Source organism: Pelodiscus sinensis, chromosome 29 (assembly GCF_049634645.1).
Source record: "Pelodiscus sinensis isolate JC-2024 chromosome 29, ASM4963464v1, whole genome shotgun sequence".
NCBI classification, from domain to species: domain Eukaryota; kingdom Metazoa; phylum Chordata; order Testudines; family Trionychidae; genus Pelodiscus; species Pelodiscus sinensis.
The window spans coordinates 7,072,787-7,092,503 of record NC_134739.1 but is presented as its reverse complement, the minus strand read 5'-3'; the positions used below and the strand labels follow the sequence as shown (position 1 = coordinate 7,092,503).

The 19,717-nt window shown below is 48.3% G+C and overlaps 1 protein-coding gene across 5 annotated transcripts in view; it reads right to left on the bottom strand.

The window, feature by feature from the left end:
• Positions 1–617: 617 nt before the first annotated feature.
• KANSL1 (KAT8 regulatory NSL complex subunit 1) overlaps positions 618–19,717 on the bottom strand; it is a 171,564-nt gene continuing 152,464 nt past the window's right edge. For all 5 annotated transcript variants that reach the window (XM_075911136.1, XM_075911135.1, XM_075911139.1 and 2 more), the window contains 7 exons: positions 16,098–16,283; positions 15,155–15,303; positions 11,139–11,257; positions 8,744–8,801; positions 7,610–7,722; positions 3,927–4,173; positions 618–2,292 (listed from right to left, as the gene is read on the bottom strand). In XM_075911136.1, the coding sequence (XP_075767251.1) occupies positions 2,047–2,292; positions 3,927–4,173; positions 7,610–7,722; positions 8,744–8,801; positions 11,139–11,257; positions 15,155–15,303; positions 16,098–16,283 (1,118 nt within the window). In that variant the 3' untranslated portion in view covers positions 618–2,046. The remainder of the gene's footprint in view (positions 2,293–3,926; positions 4,174–7,609; positions 7,723–8,743; positions 8,802–11,138; positions 11,258–15,154; positions 15,304–16,097; positions 16,284–19,717) is intronic.

The window sequence follows — 19,717 nt, the reverse complement described above, 5'->3', positions numbered from 1 at the left end:
TAGAGCAAAGGCCCTGGAGTCAGGAACCCTAGTTCCATCTCTCTGAGGTGCTGCTGACCTCACGCCACCTCCCATTTCACAAAAGGGGCTGACGTAGAGCACACTAGGTATTTTAAATTTTTTTTTTAATCTTTTTTTTTTATAAGCACATTTGTGCTTTGCAAACAGAATCAGGACATTAACAAAGATCAGCTTCTCAGAAGAAAAGCGTTTTCTATAGAACAAGGACATTACACAGCTCAAAGCAGGAAAAGAAAATATTTACAAAATACAAGGTGTTTTTTTTGTTTTTATAATGCTAAAAGGGTTATTCAGAATTTTCAACCTTATAAATAGAAAAGCACTTATGCAAAGGGATATGGTAGCATTGTTTTTTTTTTTAAAGAAACGATGACAAATCCTTTAAACTAGAACAGAACCAAAAAACACTAGATAATGTTGAAAATTGTGAAAAAACCCCAACCATTAAGCAGTTTAGCTACTATTTCTTTACGATTACAAAATGGAAAAAAAAATTATGTCCTTTGTATTTTTTTTCCTTTTTTGGTGATGTGATTATACATAAGACAGGCACAATGCTAACAACAGGAGAGGGACCAGTAGTCACACCGTTGGGGGGGGTCAGAAAACGTTACAGATGGAACGGTGTGCGGGGTCCAGGAGGTTCTAGGGAAGGAGGGGGCAGCGGCAGTGCCGTTTCCAAATAAAATACCTGTCAAACTTTATGATCGTTGTCAGACCAGAAAGTCCTCAAAAATGAAACTGACTAAACCTTTGTTTTCAAAATGGGTGTGGAAGTGGAGTTAAGCAGTGGTGAAAAACAAGTCCCGAGCTCTTCCTAAGCTAGCAGGCAAGGTGAGGCTCCTAAGCTGTAGATGGAGCAGCACATGACACTTGCTTTTTCTTAGGACTTATTTTTTTAAATAGATCAAACCAATTGAAGCAAGACAAAAATTAGCAGCCTAAGCTCTGCAGCCTGCACACGTTGTATGGTGAACTGCTGAGTCCCACTCCTGGCATCTGCAACTCGTCAGGTTTCTACGCAGCGATCGCAGTAACATGGGTGGCATTCTGATGGCCGGCTGCTAACCTGGCCTGAAATTGTCTAAGTGCGATGGGTAAAAAACACCATGAAGGCAAAATAAAAGGGTTGGTAACAGAACTGCACTTTCTGCATCAAAGCTCACACTGGTGCCAGCAGCAAGTCGCCCTTAAGGGCACTGGACAAACTCCGCTCCTGCTGAGGCACCAGCACATGCAGGGTGGACTCCCTCTACCCTCCACCCAGTATAAAAACACAAGGTGTGAACAGAACAAGATTGCATCCGACATCTTGCTTTCTCATGTGGAGCTCTGCACCAAGCAGCTACAGAGGGGCCTTCCTCTCCCCAGCCCGGTAAGTCTTGCCCGTCATGAAGCGAACGGCTGCTCTAGAAGTAGGAGTGGAAAAGAAGGAGATGCAGCAGGCGGCCTGGGGGAGCCATGGAGGTATACCCAGAACTACAACCCAGGGGACCAAGTGACAGAGGGTGGGGGTACAGGGGCTGCAGCTCTCAGCTCTGCAGGTGAGGAGAGACAGCGAGTGTGGGAGGTTGCATTCCAAAGACATCACTTTTCACCACTAATTTCACTCCACTAAAACTTTTCAGGGAGGAGGCAGCGGAGAGTAAGAGAAAAATCCCCTTTCGCTGGCAACACATCCCCAAAGTCTGCTAGTCAGCTAAATTCTGTGCTCTAGAATTATACACCTACAGGGGAGGGGCGGAAGGGTGTCTGGCAGGCTGCTCTCCTCCGGAGACTTCACTCTGCTGGGAGGAAGCTGAGGCGGGGTGGGAGGGAGGGCGGGGGGGAGCTCTTACTGTGTGACAAGGAAACATGGAGAGGAAAAAAAAAAATACAAACAAAAAACAGTTTCTAAACTCCTTAAATTCACTAAAAACTGTGAAAATTCCCGGCAGGATGTTTGAATATCAAACGCAGATTTCGGAAGCTTTAATGCCAAGAGTTAGTTCTAGATGTTGCTTTTACTCATGTCTTCCTATCCGTCTATCTGTGCGATGGCCGCTGAATGGCGGTGGCGGCGGCTGCTGTGGAGGCCACGGCTGGGGTCCGGCTCTTGGGGCTGGGGAGGGCGGGCAGGGGGAGGGCGCCATCTGTCTCCCGGGCCGACTTGCTGCCCGACGTGCGCCGGGTGCAGCGCGACAACCGGTCCTGGGGGTCAGATTGGTCCTCGCACTCCGTCTTGGGGTTGTAGGACAGCGGGAAGTTGCGTCGCTCCCAGGGCTGCACAGCCTGCAGGGGGAGGAGAAGCAGCTGGTCACGGTCAGGCAGACATGCATGCTCAGGGGCTCGGCTTAGTTAAACTATGTAGCTTGGGCAGTGGGAGAATCCCCTTCTTACCGATAGGGGTGTGTGTGCGCGCGCCACGGGGGCATGTGACCTACTCCCGCAGCTCTCCACATGACTCCCCTTCCTTAGCCCCCACTTTCTCCCCACCCCCTCCCCGATCCCCTCTGCCCTCCCACTGCTGCTGCACCTTCAGGACAGCAGAGGTGAGAAGCAGAACATGGGGCCGCCCAGCAGCTGCTCCCACATGGCTCTACTGCTCCAGCCCTTCTGTACAGGGCCCCCTCCATGTGAACAGCAGCCAGCCCCTCTGGAGGACGGGTGGGCCAGGGAGCTAACGGAAGCCACGTCCTGCCTGCTGAGATTGCCAAGAGAGCCCTGAACCACAGGGCCCTCCCAGGCACTGTAGCAGGGAAAGGAGAAGACCCCACGCCAGAGCTCTCCAGCACGGCTGTACCAGTCCTCCAGCGGGTTGGCTGCTGTGCAGACGGAGGGCTCAGATCATGCATGGAACGGCTGTGGCCCCCAAACTCTGCTGCTCCTTTTCCTGGTACGTTGTACGGAACCGTAGCCACTTGCACTGCTGGGCTGTGCCCTGGAGTCAGCTTCCCGGTGCCCTTCATCCTTAACTTTGGGCAGGGCTCAAGGGACCAGGGCAAAGCCGGCTCTCGGCCCCCGGCACAGAGAGAGACTGCAGGAGAGCTGTCAGAGCCCCCTGTGACCAATGACGTATCCGTCTGCCTGCTCTTCCAGCATCCTCAAGCAACCTACAGCCAGCCAGAGCTGACTCGAGTATTTCCCCACACGTGCAGGGAAAAGCCGTGACGTTGGCCCCTCCTCCCTTTACACATTAGGGCCACATGGACCAAGGAAGGTCTCTGCTCAGACCCACCAAGAAGAGTTCCTCCCCTCTCAAACTCTCCAGCAAGCTGAGACACCAATGGAAGTATCACAACGGAGGTGTCAGAAAAACTAATCACACGTCAAATGCCAGTCCGATCAACTGACACCTCCCCTCACTTCACGGCCAGTAGTTTCATGTTGCTTCATTCTGTGCCATAGAGGCGAGCACCTGATGCCCTCCGTTGTAAGTGCCCCAAGGAAAAACTGCCAGAGGGCATGTCTAGACTACGTTATAATTTCGAAATCTTCTTCCGATTGCTTTTCTGAAAGCTAGTCTTTTGAAAGTGAAAGTAGTCTGGATGCGGTTTTTCGAAGAAAAAAAAAAAACCCTTTTTTGAAAAAACCGCTCTTCCTAAAAAGAAAAAGGAGGTTTACGCAGTTTTTCGAGAAAAAACATTTCCAGACTACTTTCAAAATTTCGAAATCCTCTTTCGAAATGATAATATAGTCTAGAGGTGCCCAGAGAGGGGAGGCCTGTCCTGCCAGAACAGAATGAGAATGGATTTTTCATTCACTTCGGCAGTTCCTCTCCCCCCGCAGATTCCACAGAAAGTTCTACCTTGAAACACAGACCAAAAGTTTGAATTTCCAATTTAGCCTCCAAAACCAACAGCTTCTCAGTCACATGGATGCGCCTGGGCCCTGCCACAGAGGACAAAGTCAAAGTAGCCACTCACCTGTTCGTCAAGGCCAGCCTCGGGGGTGGAGCAACGGGTGTCCTCGTTGGACAAGAGCCGCACAGAGTCTCGGGAAACAGGTGTGAGGGGGGCAGAGTGCAGCTCAGGGCTGACGGGGCTGCGTGGGGAGTGAGCGTGGGAGAAGTCAGAATGGGAGTGGCAGTTACCCACATCTGGGGATGGTGGCTGGGGGGTGGAGGGGTTCCCCAGCAGAGGGGTTGTCCGACCGTCTGATGATCTGTAAGACCTGGAATTTTCAAGGGGGAAAAAAAATGTATTTTTAAGGTTGGCATTTTACGTGTCACTGCTGACTATCATCAGTCAAACACCTCACTCGTTGCTAGCTCGCAGCCATGCCACCCCCAGAAGAGCATTATCACACAATCTAGGTCACGATATGCGAGGCAAAACTGAGTCACTGTTTGGACTTCACGCTGCAGCCTGTCTGGTCTGACCCCTCCAGCCAACCATCACTGTTTCACTGCATCGTGTCATGCAAACTAACCAATTTGGGACAGGGGGCTTTTTAAGAGGGACGGGGGGAAGCAAAGGGGCGTCTCTACTACACATCTGAATGCTGTATACTTACACAGGTGGAACCTCCCTGGTCCGGCACTCTCAGGACCAGAATGGTCCTGGAAAAGGGAATTTGCCAGACATAGGGAGGTCAGGCGTCTGGGCTCTCCCAGGGGCTCCCCTCCTGGCAGCTGCCCTGGGAGAACCTGGAGGCCTGATCCTCTCCGGCCCACCTGCCTGGCTCTGCTGGCCCTGGCCCTGCACGCAGGGTGGCAGCTGCTCCTGGTCCATGCCCCCAGGTCACTGGCCCTGCAGGCTGGTGCTGACCAGACGGGCTCTGCTCCCAGACACTCTCTGCTGGACAAGAGCCCCAGACAACAGCCGTTCAACCTGAGCAGTATAAGCCACCCCAGAGCGCCAACGCTTAGGTCAGTTTTGCGAAGTATTCTCCCAACACACACTAAGCAGCAAGGCCAACAGCAACAGTGGGCCCCAAAGCAAGGTGTGTGGGGGAGGAGGCTTGAGCAGAGTGGCACTGTGTGGAGTGGCGCAGCAGCCGGAAGCCCCGACCCCCTAGATTCACTGGGCCTGACACGAAGTAATAAAGACATTTGTTCAAATAGCTGAACCACTAAAGAATGGTGACCAGACTATATTACACCCGAAATCCTCTGGGGAGGACAGGAGCCAATACTCAACTGGGAAAGGGAACACAAAAATGAGGAAGCTTGTCAAAGACTGAGTCAAAGACTTGGACAAAACAGAGGGATTAAAAATCCTTCCTCAAGGCGTACAAACATCTAACAAAAAGGGAAACAGGAGGCAAGTAATAAGCGTTTGATTAAATGGCAAGGCTCAAAAGGGCTTCTGAGCTAAACATACAGAAATCCAACCCTAGTAAAACTAACAAGGAGCATAAGCTACAGCTGGAAGAAAAACAGACGCGCTAACGTTGCTTTTTAATTCTAACACAAAACCAGCCAAGAAATTCTTCAACTATATCAGAGCCAGGAAGACCATGAGATCAGCAGAAGGAGGGTCTGATTACACAACCGAGAATGAGAACATTACAAATATATTTGCATTGCTCTTCACAGATAACAGTGGGCTATTATCTACCCCACACTTTCGGTAGTAAAGATGGCTACTTCTAGAGATGAGGTATCAAAAGAAGAGGTACAAGAACGAACTGATAGACAGGAATTAGTCATCAAGTCCAGCAGGTGCCCTTAAAGTGTTCGGACGTTACTCAAGAGCTACCATGCTGAATGTCTGCAAGGGAATGAACGTCATATCTAGTATTTTTTAAAAGGCTACATCTGGAGAATTTCAGACCTTACTTTCGTATCTGGCAAACAGGCTGAAATAGTTAAAAATCAAATTATCAATCATCTAGATGATCATGAAACAAAATACAGGACTATGTAGCACTTTAACGACTAACAAGATGGTTTATCAGATGATGAGCTTTCCTGGGCCAGACCCACTTCCTCAGATCAAATAGTGGGAAAATAGTCACAACCATATATACCAAAGGATACAATTAAAAAAAAAAATAACACATATGAAAAGGACAAATCAAATTTCAGAACAGAAGGGGGATGGGGGGGGGGGGGGGGAGTTAGAGATGATAATTAGGGAAGCTATCTTTGTAATGGGTGAGATAGCTAGAGTCTTTGTTGAGCCCCCCGCGTAGTGTGTCGAATTTTAGCATGAATGACAGTTCAGAGGATTCCCTTTCAAGTGCAGATTTAAAAGGCTTCTGAAGCAGGATGCAGGTAATTAAGTCCTTGAGACAGTGTCCTTTCTGGTTGAAATGGCAAGAAACTGTTTTTTCTTTGTGATCCTGTCTAATATCTGTTTTGTGGGCATTGATCCTTTGGAGAAGTGTCTGAGACGTTTGTCCAATGTACAAAGCAGACGGACACTTTCGGCACATGATAGCATAAATTATATTTCTGGATGTGCAGGAATATTTACAGACATTTACCCTCCCTCCCCTCCCCCCCACATCCCCCTTCTGTTTCATTTGTCCTTTTCATATGTGTTCATTTTTTTAAAATTGTATCCTTTGGTATATATGGTTGTGACTATTTTCTTCCACTATTTGATCGGAGGAAGCTCATCATCTAATAAACCATCTTGTTAGTCTTTTAAGTGCTACATAGTCCTGTCTTTTGTTTCAGCTACACCAGACTAACACAGTTACATTTCACTAGATGACCATGACATAACAGGATTTAACTGCCACAGTTTCTGTACAAGTTCCACATGATTTCTTCAGATTTCTGGCATCAGACAGAATCATAGGCCTGAAGAGACCTCAGAAGGTCATCAAGTCCAGCCCCCTGCCCAAGGCAGGACCAACCCCAACTCAATCATCCCAGCCAGGGCTTTGTCAAACAGAGACTTAAAAACCTCTAAGGATGGAAATTCCACCACCTCCCTAGGGAACCCATCCCAGTGCTTCCCCACCCTCCTAGTGAAATAGTTTTTCCAAATATCCAACCTAGACCTCCCCCACTGCAACTTGAGACCATTGATCCTCATTCTGCCATCCGTCACCACTGAGAACAGCCTCTCTCCATCCTCTTTGGAACCTCCCTTTAGGAAGTTGAAGATACACAATTTATAGGAGGACATCCCATTGCTGAAGGCGTAACTTCACTTACAACACTGAGTAATGTTCCCCAAATGGTAGCTTACCAGTTGCACTGACCAGGCCTCTCCTTCCCCCAAACCCAACAATTCTCAGTCCCTCCTGTACAAAGGACCATCTAAGATTCTCCAAATTAGGGATGTGAAAGTTTAACCACATAAACGGTTAACCCTGGGCTCATCAGTTGACGTTCATGGTTACACGCAGGTTCCCGGTACGCGAGGGGCACCAGCTTAAAAGCTTCCCGCTCGCACCATATCCTAGGGAGCTGGCTGCAGCCCCACGTACAACTACTTAAGTTTACAGCACTTACACGATTTCTTAGTTACACGCATTTTACCATCCCTACTCTGAATCCACAGGCTTTCAGGACATGAATCTCTGCCAATCAGTCCTCTGCACTCTGATCCCAAATACACCCTTCGCTTGCACGACAAGAGAAGCTGGAGCACAGGATCGTCTTCCCACCCAAGTAGCACCAGCTGCACAGAGCATACTCTAGGCTTACCTGCTGCCTCGCCGCTGAGGGGGCAGACTGGTACTCCAGAGCCACCTTGCCCGCTCCATCTCTTCGCACTTGGCATGGAGAGCAGCAAAGGCTGAATCAGACAAGTCCTCAATCTGGAAAGGGAGCGAGAGATCTTTTATGCTACAGGCTGCGCGCACACAACAAAATTATGCTGGCATAAGCCAGGGTGTGAATTTAAACCAACATTCTCGGAGGACTTTAAGAGAACCTTTTTCTGTTTGTTTTAGGAAGGGGCGTAAGCTAAACGGAATTCCAGATTAGGAGAGTGTCCACACAGGGGCTCATACTGGTTTAATTTATATTGGTACAATTCTTCCAATGAAAGTGGTGAAGCTTTTCTAAAGAAGTGTGTTGTGCCCACAAAAGCTCTGATGCTATCTACATTTTTTTGGTAGGCTCTAAGGTGCTACCAGACCAATCATTTACTTTTTTTTTTTAAGTTACAGACTAACACAGATAACCTTTATTGAATTCTTTTTTTTTTTTTTTTTTTTTTTTTTTTTGCACCCTGTTAAAAGCCAGGACTTCACAACCTCCTCTGACAAGGAGTTCCACAGGTTGTCTGTGTGAAGAAAAACTTCCTTTTGTTTTAAACCTGCTACCTATTAATTTCATTTGGTGATCCCCTAGTTCCTATGTTAGGTGGGAACAAATAAATAACTCTTCCTTATTCACTTTCTCCACACCTATCATGATTTTGTAGACCTCTATCCTATCCCCCTTAGTCTCCTCTTTTCTAAGATGGGAAGTCCCAGTCTCTTTACTCTCCCTTCATATGGCACACAATATACTAGCTGCTGCTTCTACCCTCAGAATTCCCTTCCTTCCCCACCTACATATCAGCTGCACCTTTTGCTGACAAGGAAGATGGGACCACTTCCTCCTGGTCTCCTAGTGCCTCACCAAGATGCCACTCTCCATGTGCACAAACAAAAAGGAGGCCCCACACCCTTCTTCTAAGATTCTTATTGACCTGTGTCTGCTTTCCAGGCATGTCACACTCTCTTGTGCAGCATATCCCACTAGAAAGGCAGTTAATTGGCTACTACCAAATCCATCCAGAGGAGTAGGAAACTCCCTGATTAGTTACAGCTGTCAAACAGCCATCATTACCTCCTCATTGTCTTCATCGGGGCTCACTTTCAGAGCACTGATATCCACTTCACGCCAGCTGCAAGACATCATTGAAAACCAGGTCAGTTGCATGTAACACATGGATGAACTAGAGGAGCAGTAAACACGCCTTGTACAGGTGTTAGTTTTGCTCCCCGTGGTGACTGGTGGCCTACAGACAGGATAAAAACCGACTACTATCCGCAACAGATTCCAGGTTGTACTTTTATTCCACCTCCTCACTGCCCTCCACCATTCCAAAAGCATATGAAACGTCCCACTTCCAGTGCTGCATTGATCCCTTATGAGCAAACGTCATTCCATGCCAGTGACTACCAGTGTCTGAACATGCTCAGTAGGCAAAGAAGGATACACCCACGGAGTGAATGCAAGGAAGGAGACAGGATCTCCCCCTTCCCCCCGCCCTTCACTCCTCCCAGGCACTATTTCCAACTCTGCTTTCCTTGTGGTGTGGTGAGGGAGGGCAGGGAAGGGATAAAATAAGGCTTCTGCTAATGCTTCTCTCAGGATATGCTCTCCTGTTGCTGCACCTCCCCACTAAATGCTCTGGGGCATTCCCTCTCCCCAGCCCAACTCCTGTAGGTGCGGGTCGGCTCTGCTGTGGCTGGCAGAGCCTGCCGCAGAAGAAAGGTCAGTCACTTGAACCTTTTTAACCCAGCAACCCAGGAAAGAATTTGCTGCGCCAGGGAAGGGGGCTGCAGGGTATGAGCGGGATGGCGAGCTCACCTAGCGCCCTGCTCCCAGGGCACACATGGCTTTGTTCTCCCCTCCACTCCCAAGCATTGCCCCTCAGTGCTGTGGAAGTGGCAGGGGAAAGCTTCCAGGGCCATTCCTCCTCCCCCTGCCTTGGTCCGAACCACAGGTGCTCTCGAAGCAGGGACACCCGGCGTACAGAGGTTCAAGCATAGTTTAGAGTCTCCAGAGCTCCCTCTCCTCCCCCCCACGGAGAGGGGTCTGAAGCACCAAGAGGTGAGGGGTGGGGAGAAGAGATAAAAGGCCCCCTTTGACACATTGATACAATGTTTTTACAAAGCCAAATGCTCTCCCCTAGGTCTAACAAAGCATTCTAAACTCATTCACTGCTCACTGGTCTTCCTGTTCGTTCACTTTCCGCTCTTCACGTGATGTGAATAGTTCATTTCACTTTGGTTTCTAGTCACCTTTCCACGGTCACACTCTATTGCACAATGCTGAACCGTTTACATTACAAATACTTGTTTAAAAACGGTTTACCCTAGAACTTTTAGAGTTTAATTGTGCTGCCATTGGCTGTACGTTCCATACAGTAGTATTTTACAAAATCCAATACTGATCAAAATGGCACAGCAGAGACAAGAAAACCAGAGACAAGAAAAAAGTCATGGTCTATTATTTCAGGGTCTCACCAAAATTTTGCAGGCATTCTTTCAGTATTTTGCCTGTTACTCTCTTCAAGCACATTTAAGTTTTTTCCCCACTGCATCGGTTGAGGGCAGACACAGTATTTAGCCAAATGGCAGCAGGACCAGGTGAGAACTCCAAAGACTAATTTTGTACCATTTAAAGGCTAACAGTATAAAGTCAAAAAAAGAAATTAACTAAGGCTACCACCTCATTAATATACACAATCAACAAAAGGAAAGTGAAGTTTCCCCACAGTAACTCATCTGCGTTGCCACCTGAAACATGCTCTATTATTGAGGTTTTGGTTACTTAACATTCCTGTATTTGATTGCATGTTTTTTAAATCAAAACAAGCAATCTCTAAGGTGGCCGACTTATTTTTGCTTTACACTTATTTTAAAGAAAGAACTGAAAGATGGCTGGCTTTCGGGCTGGTGTGACACCTCCTTGCGTTAGAGGACACCTAATTATCTGTAGTGCTGAGAGAGCTTCTTTAAGATACACACTAAGATAGACTGGATGCAATTAGGTTTAATGGTATGGCCATTCAATCAAAGTGTGCTCTGTCTTTGACCAGCATTCACTGTGTTCATAAGCTAATCACTCCACACCTATTTCCTAGCTCTATGTGCAATGCTAGGGATAGATGTAGCTCACCACCCACATCTTCAAAATCACATACACACACACACACACGACACTATTAACCTCCAGGCAAGGGATCTGATCTTGAGGCAGTGAGGATCCCCGTGGAACAGAACCCTTGGCAGTTAATAAGCCCTTCTCCACTGATGGGCCGTGGAAGACATGGCAGAATGGAAGTTGTCCAAAGAAAAGTCACTCTCTAGCACTCATGCTAGCGGACAATTAATTTCCTTCACAGCACTGGCAGCCATTCAGAGAGCTCAGTTAGGGGCCAAGTTCCAGGACTACTGCATTCCGGCCATCCCGCCCTTTCTACGGAGGAAATGGGGGAAGGTGAAGCACTTACCTCGGTGTGAGGATCTCCTTGTACTGTAGTTTCTCTACACGAGTTGTCGCAGCCACAGACATCGGGATGACAATGTTATTAATATCGAAGGAACTTTCGCCTCTCCTCCTCCTTGGCAGCTGCAAAACAAAGACAAAAAAAAAGGTGAGGCAAGTGAGAGGGGACTTGGGGTTCAAGCCGGCAGGACTGCTTCACTAATGAGCATCCATCAGCTGGAACACTGAAAGGTTTCTCACATGAGCTGTGCACTAGTGAGGGGTGGTAGAGCGACGGCTGTGGAGACTGAGGTAATTTCCACAGACCAAGAACAACGTGCATGGCAAAAGTTTAAATTTCAATACTTCCCTAGTGTGCCTCACCAATGGCTGCCTTTGGCATTAGAGGAGAATTGCGCCTCCTTGACCCATTTGACCTTCTGCAAAGTGTGTCGAGAAGTAGCCCAGCAAGGGCTAAAACATGGCAACTCTTGTACAATGCAGATATTCATCTGCTCTTCGTGTCCTCTCCCCCAGCAGGGAGGAGAGTAGTTAGCAGGGGGACTGCCCTACAAAGAGCGCTTCACTCCGCAGGGCTGTGGATCCAACACCTTTCACCAACAGGTTCTTTTTTTATTAATATTAAGACAGGCAACCCTCCTGCATTTAACATGAGGAGCCAGAATGGAAATTCTAAAAGGGAAGACCCGCACTCCTATCCGGTTTTGTTCCTTTAAAATTCCACCTTCCTTAGAGAGAGAATTCCATTCATCACTGAGTTCGTGCATTTTGAAGGGGGGTGGGGGAGGTTACTCTTTTTACAAAATAAATGTTTGAATGACAATCTTCTCTTTATTACACTTTTCAACATGTAGTTCAAGAAATTATATTGCTATTTAAACCTGTACTCGGGTTTTAGAAGAGGAGAAGACTAAGGCACAAGCAGCAAGCAGGTGCCTAATTCCAACTGACAGATCGGTCCGTAAGGCCCCTTGTGCCTTTGAAAATCTATCCAGACATTCAGGACACTAGTAACACTTGCTAAACCACTGACCAGGTCTTTCACAAACCAGTAAAATGTGATTCTCAAACAGCTCAACCCATCTTCATATCACCTTTACCAAGGGGATGCGCCATTTACCCTTTTATCCGTCTCCTCCATTCCCCGCTACATGGGGCATGTGGCTTTTACTCTGAAAACTTAAGGCATGCAGGCAACTGTAATTACACTGCATCCGCAGTACAACAAACCAATAAAAGCTGGATAATATGCTTTGAGGTGCTTAGATGAAATGTGCTGCAGAAGCACAAGCAAATTACTGAGCCTCCTAGAATCGTATCAAGCAGCTCAACAGTAGTGCTACCTTCAAGAAAAAATTCTGTCCAACGATTTGCTAAAACCAATCATGTGACAAACATCCAGTGGTTTCTATTGTTCACCTCCTCATAGATCAGTATTGAGGTGTGAAGCAATGTTGACCAATCAGAGAAAATATGCAAATTTAGGTTACCTGACTACACAGTCACATTTCCTCCAGATCTCTCCTGTCAACTTTAGCATATCAAGCTTAAAAGTAGAAGTTTTACACTCTGGGTGTTTGTAGACAAAAATGAAGAGAATTCTATTTGATGGAAACATTCAGAATACACGGGAGCCAACAGGGATGATAGGAGTTACTATAGAGAACTTTCTGGGTGTCTGGCTGGTGAGTCTTGCCCACATGCTCAGGGTTTAGCTGGATCGCCATATTTGGGGTCGGGAAGCAATTTTCCTCCAGGGTAGATTGGCAGAGGCCCTGGAGGTTTTGCGCCTTCCTCTGTAGCATGGGGTACAGATCACAGCTGGAGGATTCTCTGCATCTTGGGGTCTTCGAAGTATTTGAAGGCTTCAATATCTGAGATATAGGTGAGAGGATTATTCTAGGAGGGGTGGGTGAGATTCTGTGGCCTGCACTGTGCAGGGGGTCAGACTAGATGATCATAATGGTCCCTTCTGACCTTAAAGTCTATGAGGCAGGCTCTGAGTGTATAGTACGCCTGAAATCGACAGCCTTTGAGGACAAGATTCCTAGCAAGTCTAAGGACTATTTGTATGCAGTCTTGGGAGAAGATCAGAGGAAACCGCCACCTAAATGGGCTTGGTCTGAAACTTCCCACACCTTGTTAATTTAGTTCATGGCACATTAAAAGAAAATGCCCAAAATATTCACACCTATTCGGCTCCTCAAGCACTGACATCATGTGGCACCATGGTGATGTAGCATCTCCCCAATGATTCAGTCCCAGGGAACAAAGAGAGAATTAATTGCAACTCCAGAAGGGACCAACAGCTAACAATAGCCAGCATTCGGAGTGTTCAGCTTCAGCAAGCCGCTCCACAAACAGCATTCCTATTCCTCCAGCACAGCCCAGAATTCGAGACGGACTCAATGAAAAATAAGCAGCCTTCACCGACTCCTATCACAGAGCATAGCGGGCCCTCTCTGCTTCTAGCTCCTGGCTAAATCACCACTGGAGGCATAGAAGGTTTTTTTGCCCGTGGCTTTTATCCCAACAGGGAGAGATGGCAGGGGGAAATTAGGGATGTAAGCAACAAGTCAAGTAGTTGACTACCCAGTAAGCCTAGGCTTATCAGGTAGTCAATACTCAACTAGTTGCTTCCCCCCTTGCTGCCTCTATCAGAGGCAGCAAGGGGGGTGGGGAGCAGGGCCTGGAGCAAGGAGGAGCCTGCTTAAAAGCCGATTTCCCCCCAGCAATGTCTTTGCAGGGGGGCACGGGAGGCAGAGGTGCAGCAGGGGACCAGGCATGAGCCAGGAATCAGCTGATTCCCAACTCATGCCTAGTCACCCGCTGTGCCTCTGCCTTTTGTTAAATGTAGTAAGAGCCAGGTGGCTCTTATCACATTTAACAAACAGAGCTGCAGTGGGGTTAGCTTGTGCTGCCCCAGGGAGCTAACCCCGCTCCAGCTCTGCAATTTAAATGTAGTACCTCCTCCTGGCTCCTCCTGCATTTGAACTGCAGAGCCGCAGTGGGGATAGCGAGCACCCCACCCCCTTATCGAGTAGCTGATGGAAATATCATCAGCTACTCGATTAGCTTCATTTTAACATCTTTAGGGTAAAACCAAGGGCAGATAGTAGTGGCTTGATGATGTGTAAAAGAGAAAGGCAGGTCAGGAATCTAAACTGACCATAATCCTCCAGACAGACTGCTTGAATGTCTACGCACTCCTTGCCCTGAAATGTATCGGTAGAACACCTGCTGCAGTAAAACGGGATCACAACTCACTATGCCATTGTGACGATCAATGAGAAAGGCATGTGTTAGATCACAGTGAGATATATGGATTGCTGGGCCGCTGTCCACTTCCTGGGGACAGGCACCTCCCTCACAACAGTGCTCAAAGCCTGCCTTCTCGGCCAACTCGCCACAGGTCAACTTGGCTTGTCATTTTCTCTCTGATTGCTGGCGAGATGAGACTCACAACGGCAATGGCTGAAGTGAGCAAGGAATCCAATCACATGCCATGACGACTCAGTTGTAAAGCCAACTCCAATGTGTCTATAACATTCTGACCACTCAAATGCTTCTGGCCAGTAGGCTGCATTATAAACCCAAAGCCACCAGCTCTGCCCCAGCAGTGCTAGAAGCAGTCCATTCAATCTGAGACCTCTCCATGTCCTGCTTGGGACCTATACCACCTCCCTTGGAGAGGCAAGCTTCTGGCACACACATACAAGCTAGGTCAAACAAGCTCTATTCCAGTCCCTGTTAAAAAGGTGAACCATCGACACAAAGGCGATGTCTACACTCACGGCATCTTGCGCAAGAACTCTAGCGGCCAGTAACACTGTCAATCAATGGCTGTCTCCCAGCTCCAGCACTGAGAACAGAACCACCAAGTAAATCCACCACACGAACGGCTCTTTCCACCGAGAGCAGCGGGAAACCTGGACTGATGGGCGCCAAGCAATCACCATCACAGGACGGGAGCACGGAAACCCCTCCAGGTGTGTGACCATGCCCTGACCAGATACTTACAGACATGTTAGAGGTGCTCTGTGAACTTGTGCTGGCAGGAGCAGAACTTTCAGACGATGTGGACAGCTGCCGCACTATGGGGCTATGGGGCATAGAAGCTGCAGTCGATAGGTAGCTTGGGCCTCCAACATCCGTGTGATGCTTTAACACTACAGAAGGACAAAGACGTTAGCAAAAAAGGCTACATCGCGAGCTTAAAAGCGAGCTGCGTCGAGGACAACTGTGCACGAAGTAGATACTTCCTACCATTTCCATCTTTGCAGACCCTGGGGGAATAAGCCCATAGTATACACATGCGACAGCTGCACAGTGTCAACTGCGCCTTTATTCCAAGCAGCAGCACACTCCCCTTCTCCCGGGGAAATGCAAAGCCCAACTCACTGCTGCAGGAGCCTACTGTCACTTCTCTCAGGGGAGCAGTCCCGCAATGGGTTTGTATTAGGTGCCAGAGGCAGAATGAGCGAGCACTCTGGCGCTCTGCTGGCCTTGGACACAGCCATTAGCCGGCATGCCTTGGCTGGATGGATTGGCGAGGTGAGCACATGGAGGAGCTATGAAATATCTGCTTCCCCCTCTCTCATCACAGGAACTGCATGCAGACACAGCCAGCCCCAGAGATCAGGATGGCTCGAGGCTCCAGCCCCACCAGGCACTAGGGGCAGATGCAGGTAGCGCAGGAAATTCCTTTAACACTGCCCCGGAAGTCTTCTATCGTGCGGGGAGCAGCCCCTATGCCCTTTAGGCCCAAATTTGATTTCCACCTGCACATACATTATCTTCACCCCCGTTCTTGCAATGTAATGGTCACCTGCCCGGTCTACAGCTCACCCTGAGGAGGGCAATGGGTACTTTTCTTCACCGCCCTCCTTAGGGCATCAGCAGGGTTAGTCAGAGTTTACAGGCAAACTCTTTGTGTGTGTCTGAGGAGAAAAGGGACACTTACTGGCTGCAGTGAAGAAGGAGTTGACCAGCTTGTGGCGGTCTCTGCGAGCAGGGTCAGACAGGCTGCTGGCAGACATGGAGGCTCTGTGCTTGAGCGAGAGCTTTTTGGGAGGCTTGATTTTCTCATAGGGCTTGTTCTGCCACTGGGATTTCAGCATACTCTGGAAGTGCAGGCTCGTCGGCACATCTGCAGGCAGGTGCAAAGCAACAACCACGTCACGACAGAATTAAACATGCAGCCTAGATGCCTCCCACTGGGCTGCCACCAAGAAGAAACCACAATCCTTCTATTCAGAACCGGAACGCCAAAGGCCCTCACGCTAGAGGGGAAATTGCGATTTTGGGAGACCGGGACTCCAGTCTCAAGCTCCTCAAGAAGGAAGCACGGTGTTCATCCAAGGCAAGCCACAAACAATACCAAGCACCTGCCTACTCCACAAGGACAGGGCAGGGTCCAGCGCCTTTCCACATCCAGTCTCACCAGCCCATCATCCCCCGCCTGCCAAGACGCTGAACTAGTACATAAGAACATAAAAACAGCCAGACTGGGTCAGACCAAAGGTCCATCCAGCCCAGTGTCTTGTCTGCCAACAGTGGCCAATGCCAGGTGCCCCAGAGGGAGTGAACAGAACAGGGAATCCTCACGTGATCCCTCTCCTGTCATCCATTTCCACACAAACAGAGGCTAGGGACACCATTCCTACCCATCCTGAATAACAGCCATTGATGGACCTAATCTCCATGAATTTATCTGGCTCTTTTTTGAATCCTGTTAAAAGTCCTGGTCTTCACAACCTCCTCTGGCAAGGAGTTCCACAGGTTGACTGTGCAATGCATGAAGAAAAACTTCCTTTTGATTGTTTTTAGCTACCTACAGCAGCTGCAGCAGACCAAATTTACACTGGGAAGGGCAGGAAGGGGAAAATGAGACTTACATCTTTAGTTTAGGGTCAAAACAGGATACACCCTTTTCATGGAGAAAGGCCTAAAAAGGAACCCACTTTGGAAAGTCATTTAGTTTGAGTGCCACCAAGGTAGCCAGCCAACAGGCACAGCTACCGTGGCTCTCATTATCCTCACAGTTTGAGCACAGAAAAAGCAGACCCAAAACAAGTTCAACCAGATAAATGCTAAATAAAATGGATCCATTTTATGTGCTATACAGATTATCTCTGGAGGCTGTAAGTCACTAAGTCACCAAAGAGGGCACTTTTCCAAGAGAGAGGCTCTGAGGTTTTAAAAAAGCCCTGATGCTGTTCTCCAGGGAGAGTTTTACGATGGGAGTGCTCACTGGCCAAGACATGATACAAAATCTTCAGGATAGGCGCTACTTGCACACGGCATCTGCCTAGTTCAGGCAGCAGGAGTTACTCAGCCACCAGCTGGATTTCAAGGACTGTGCCAAGCAAAGCTCACGGCACCCATCTATGCGGGAAATGCAAAGGCACCTCCCATCATGACTTCTGCATTACTAGCCAGTCCCAACTTGCAGGCTGCTGCTGCAACTCAAGAAGCCCAGAGAGGCTATGAGGATGTTGCTCTAGCATGCCATTCTGGCAAAAGGTGGGTGTAGGACATCAATGCATGCTACGGAGTTTCTGCCCATCCCTCAAATGCTGCTCCAATCAGAGGCAGCAATTTCTTAACAGGCTTGTGGCATAGCTGTCTCTCGCATCCAGGTTATATCCTGGTAAACCACTGACATCCATCCCTCAATCTCTAAAATGGAAGTAATAATTACCTATCCATCTACTGTGGGTCCACAAGCCCATGGGTGCACAAACGCACAGGTACATTGCCACCCCATTTCCAGCATATACCTTTTGCCCCGTCCCCAGGTGCATGTACACACAAACTCATACATCCCTGCACTCACCTTATATCCATGCTTATACACATATGGTCTCATACTAGCAGTTTTCAAGTATCTAAAAAGGTGTTAGATCAGGCACGGTCTAGAATCTAGATGGTGCTTGGTCCTGCCGTGAGGGCAGGGGACTGGACTCAGTGACCTCTCGAGGTCCCTTCCAGTTCTATTGTTCTATGATAAAACTACTGACCCATCACAATACACAGAGTCCTGGCATAAACCCACTGGCCCAGTTAACACTATAGGCCACTCATTTCACAGCCCTCTCCTCCCATAAGACTCATCCCCACAGCTCTTAGACACTCCCTGAGTTAGCAGAAGCCACTGATGAAATGGGACAGCACTGTCCTTGTACAGACAAGTTAGGCTCATTAGGAGATCACAGCAGAGATCCTTGTGTCTCCAGGCCTTGGGATCCCCGGTGACACAACTTTCCCCATATGAAGGATTGCTGATCGCCTCTAACTTTGACTTGGCTGCCAATAAATATGACACGTGGTAGCAGAACACCCTGCACAACAAGTCTGTTTTGTGCCTCCGAGGCACCTGTTATCAGGATTTCTTTCATCTCCCACAGAGCAGCAGGAAAAACCTCAGCCTGAATAGGAGAGTGTTGTTTTACAAGGCAACAACATGGTGCTAACCCTAAGGAAAGAGGCATACACACAAGACCACCACAAACTAACTAACATACACTGCTGGAGTCCCATCCATCTGCCATCCTGCTGCATAGGCAGTAGAGCACCCGCATCTTGCTCCCACCAAAAAGGGAACCGCAAAACTGCCAGATGCTTCACTATCCCAGGAACTAACACCATCACCACTCAACATTCAAATACTGAGAGGTGCCATGACAATACTGACAGAAGAGCAAAAGGGTCCAACATCCCCACCTTGCATCTCAAGGACATGCAGCATTTTCACTGTGCCTTTGATAGAGCAGCTCAGAGCGGAGCCGAGCCCCCTTTCTAGCCCCTGCAGGAGTGACCAGCTGTTTGAAATCTCTAGATCCCATCCACAAGCATCAAGCCTCTTACATCCCACAATATGGCTCAGCAAGTTTACCTAGATTATTTCAGACAGTGTCTAATTGGAAGAGAGGAGATTTCAAGCAGAGCCTGAAACTCCCACTGGAATTCCTTCCCCCTCCTCCCCCTGTGAATTGGCATGGTACTCCAAGCAGAGGCTGCCAATCTGACCCAAGGGCTAGGACATAGGCAGGTTGGGCGGCAGGACAGAGCCAACTGGCAGCATGGTGTGGGCTGGAGATTGTTATTAATAGCAGGAGTTTGTGTTCCAAGAAAAAGCTGCTCGAGTGGTATTCAATTAACCTGACAGTTATGTCTTCTGGTTTAGCCTATTTGCTAAGAAGCAAGGGGACTAACGGTGTGATGGGAGCTGTCCTGCCATCATGAACACTGGGGCATAAATAGTTGACAGAAGCACGTCCCATGCAAAACCGTGAGGAGTGAAATTAATCTTAAGCAGGTAACCAAGAAAGTTGCACTAATTTACTAAGTTGCCTTCATGAACATGATACGTACTCTGTCTCCCTCCTCCAGAGCATTCCACAAATTTATTCCAGGGCTTGGAAGTTTACTTACTTAAAAAAAAAAAAAAAAAATTGGTCTACTCCTACAGACGGTATTTCATAGGGCTTCACACTGCTTGCACTGCAATTGTATTGCTACACATTTTCCCTTTCACTTGAACTCAATGCTGCAGGTCTCTCGGGGACCAGCAGATGGCGA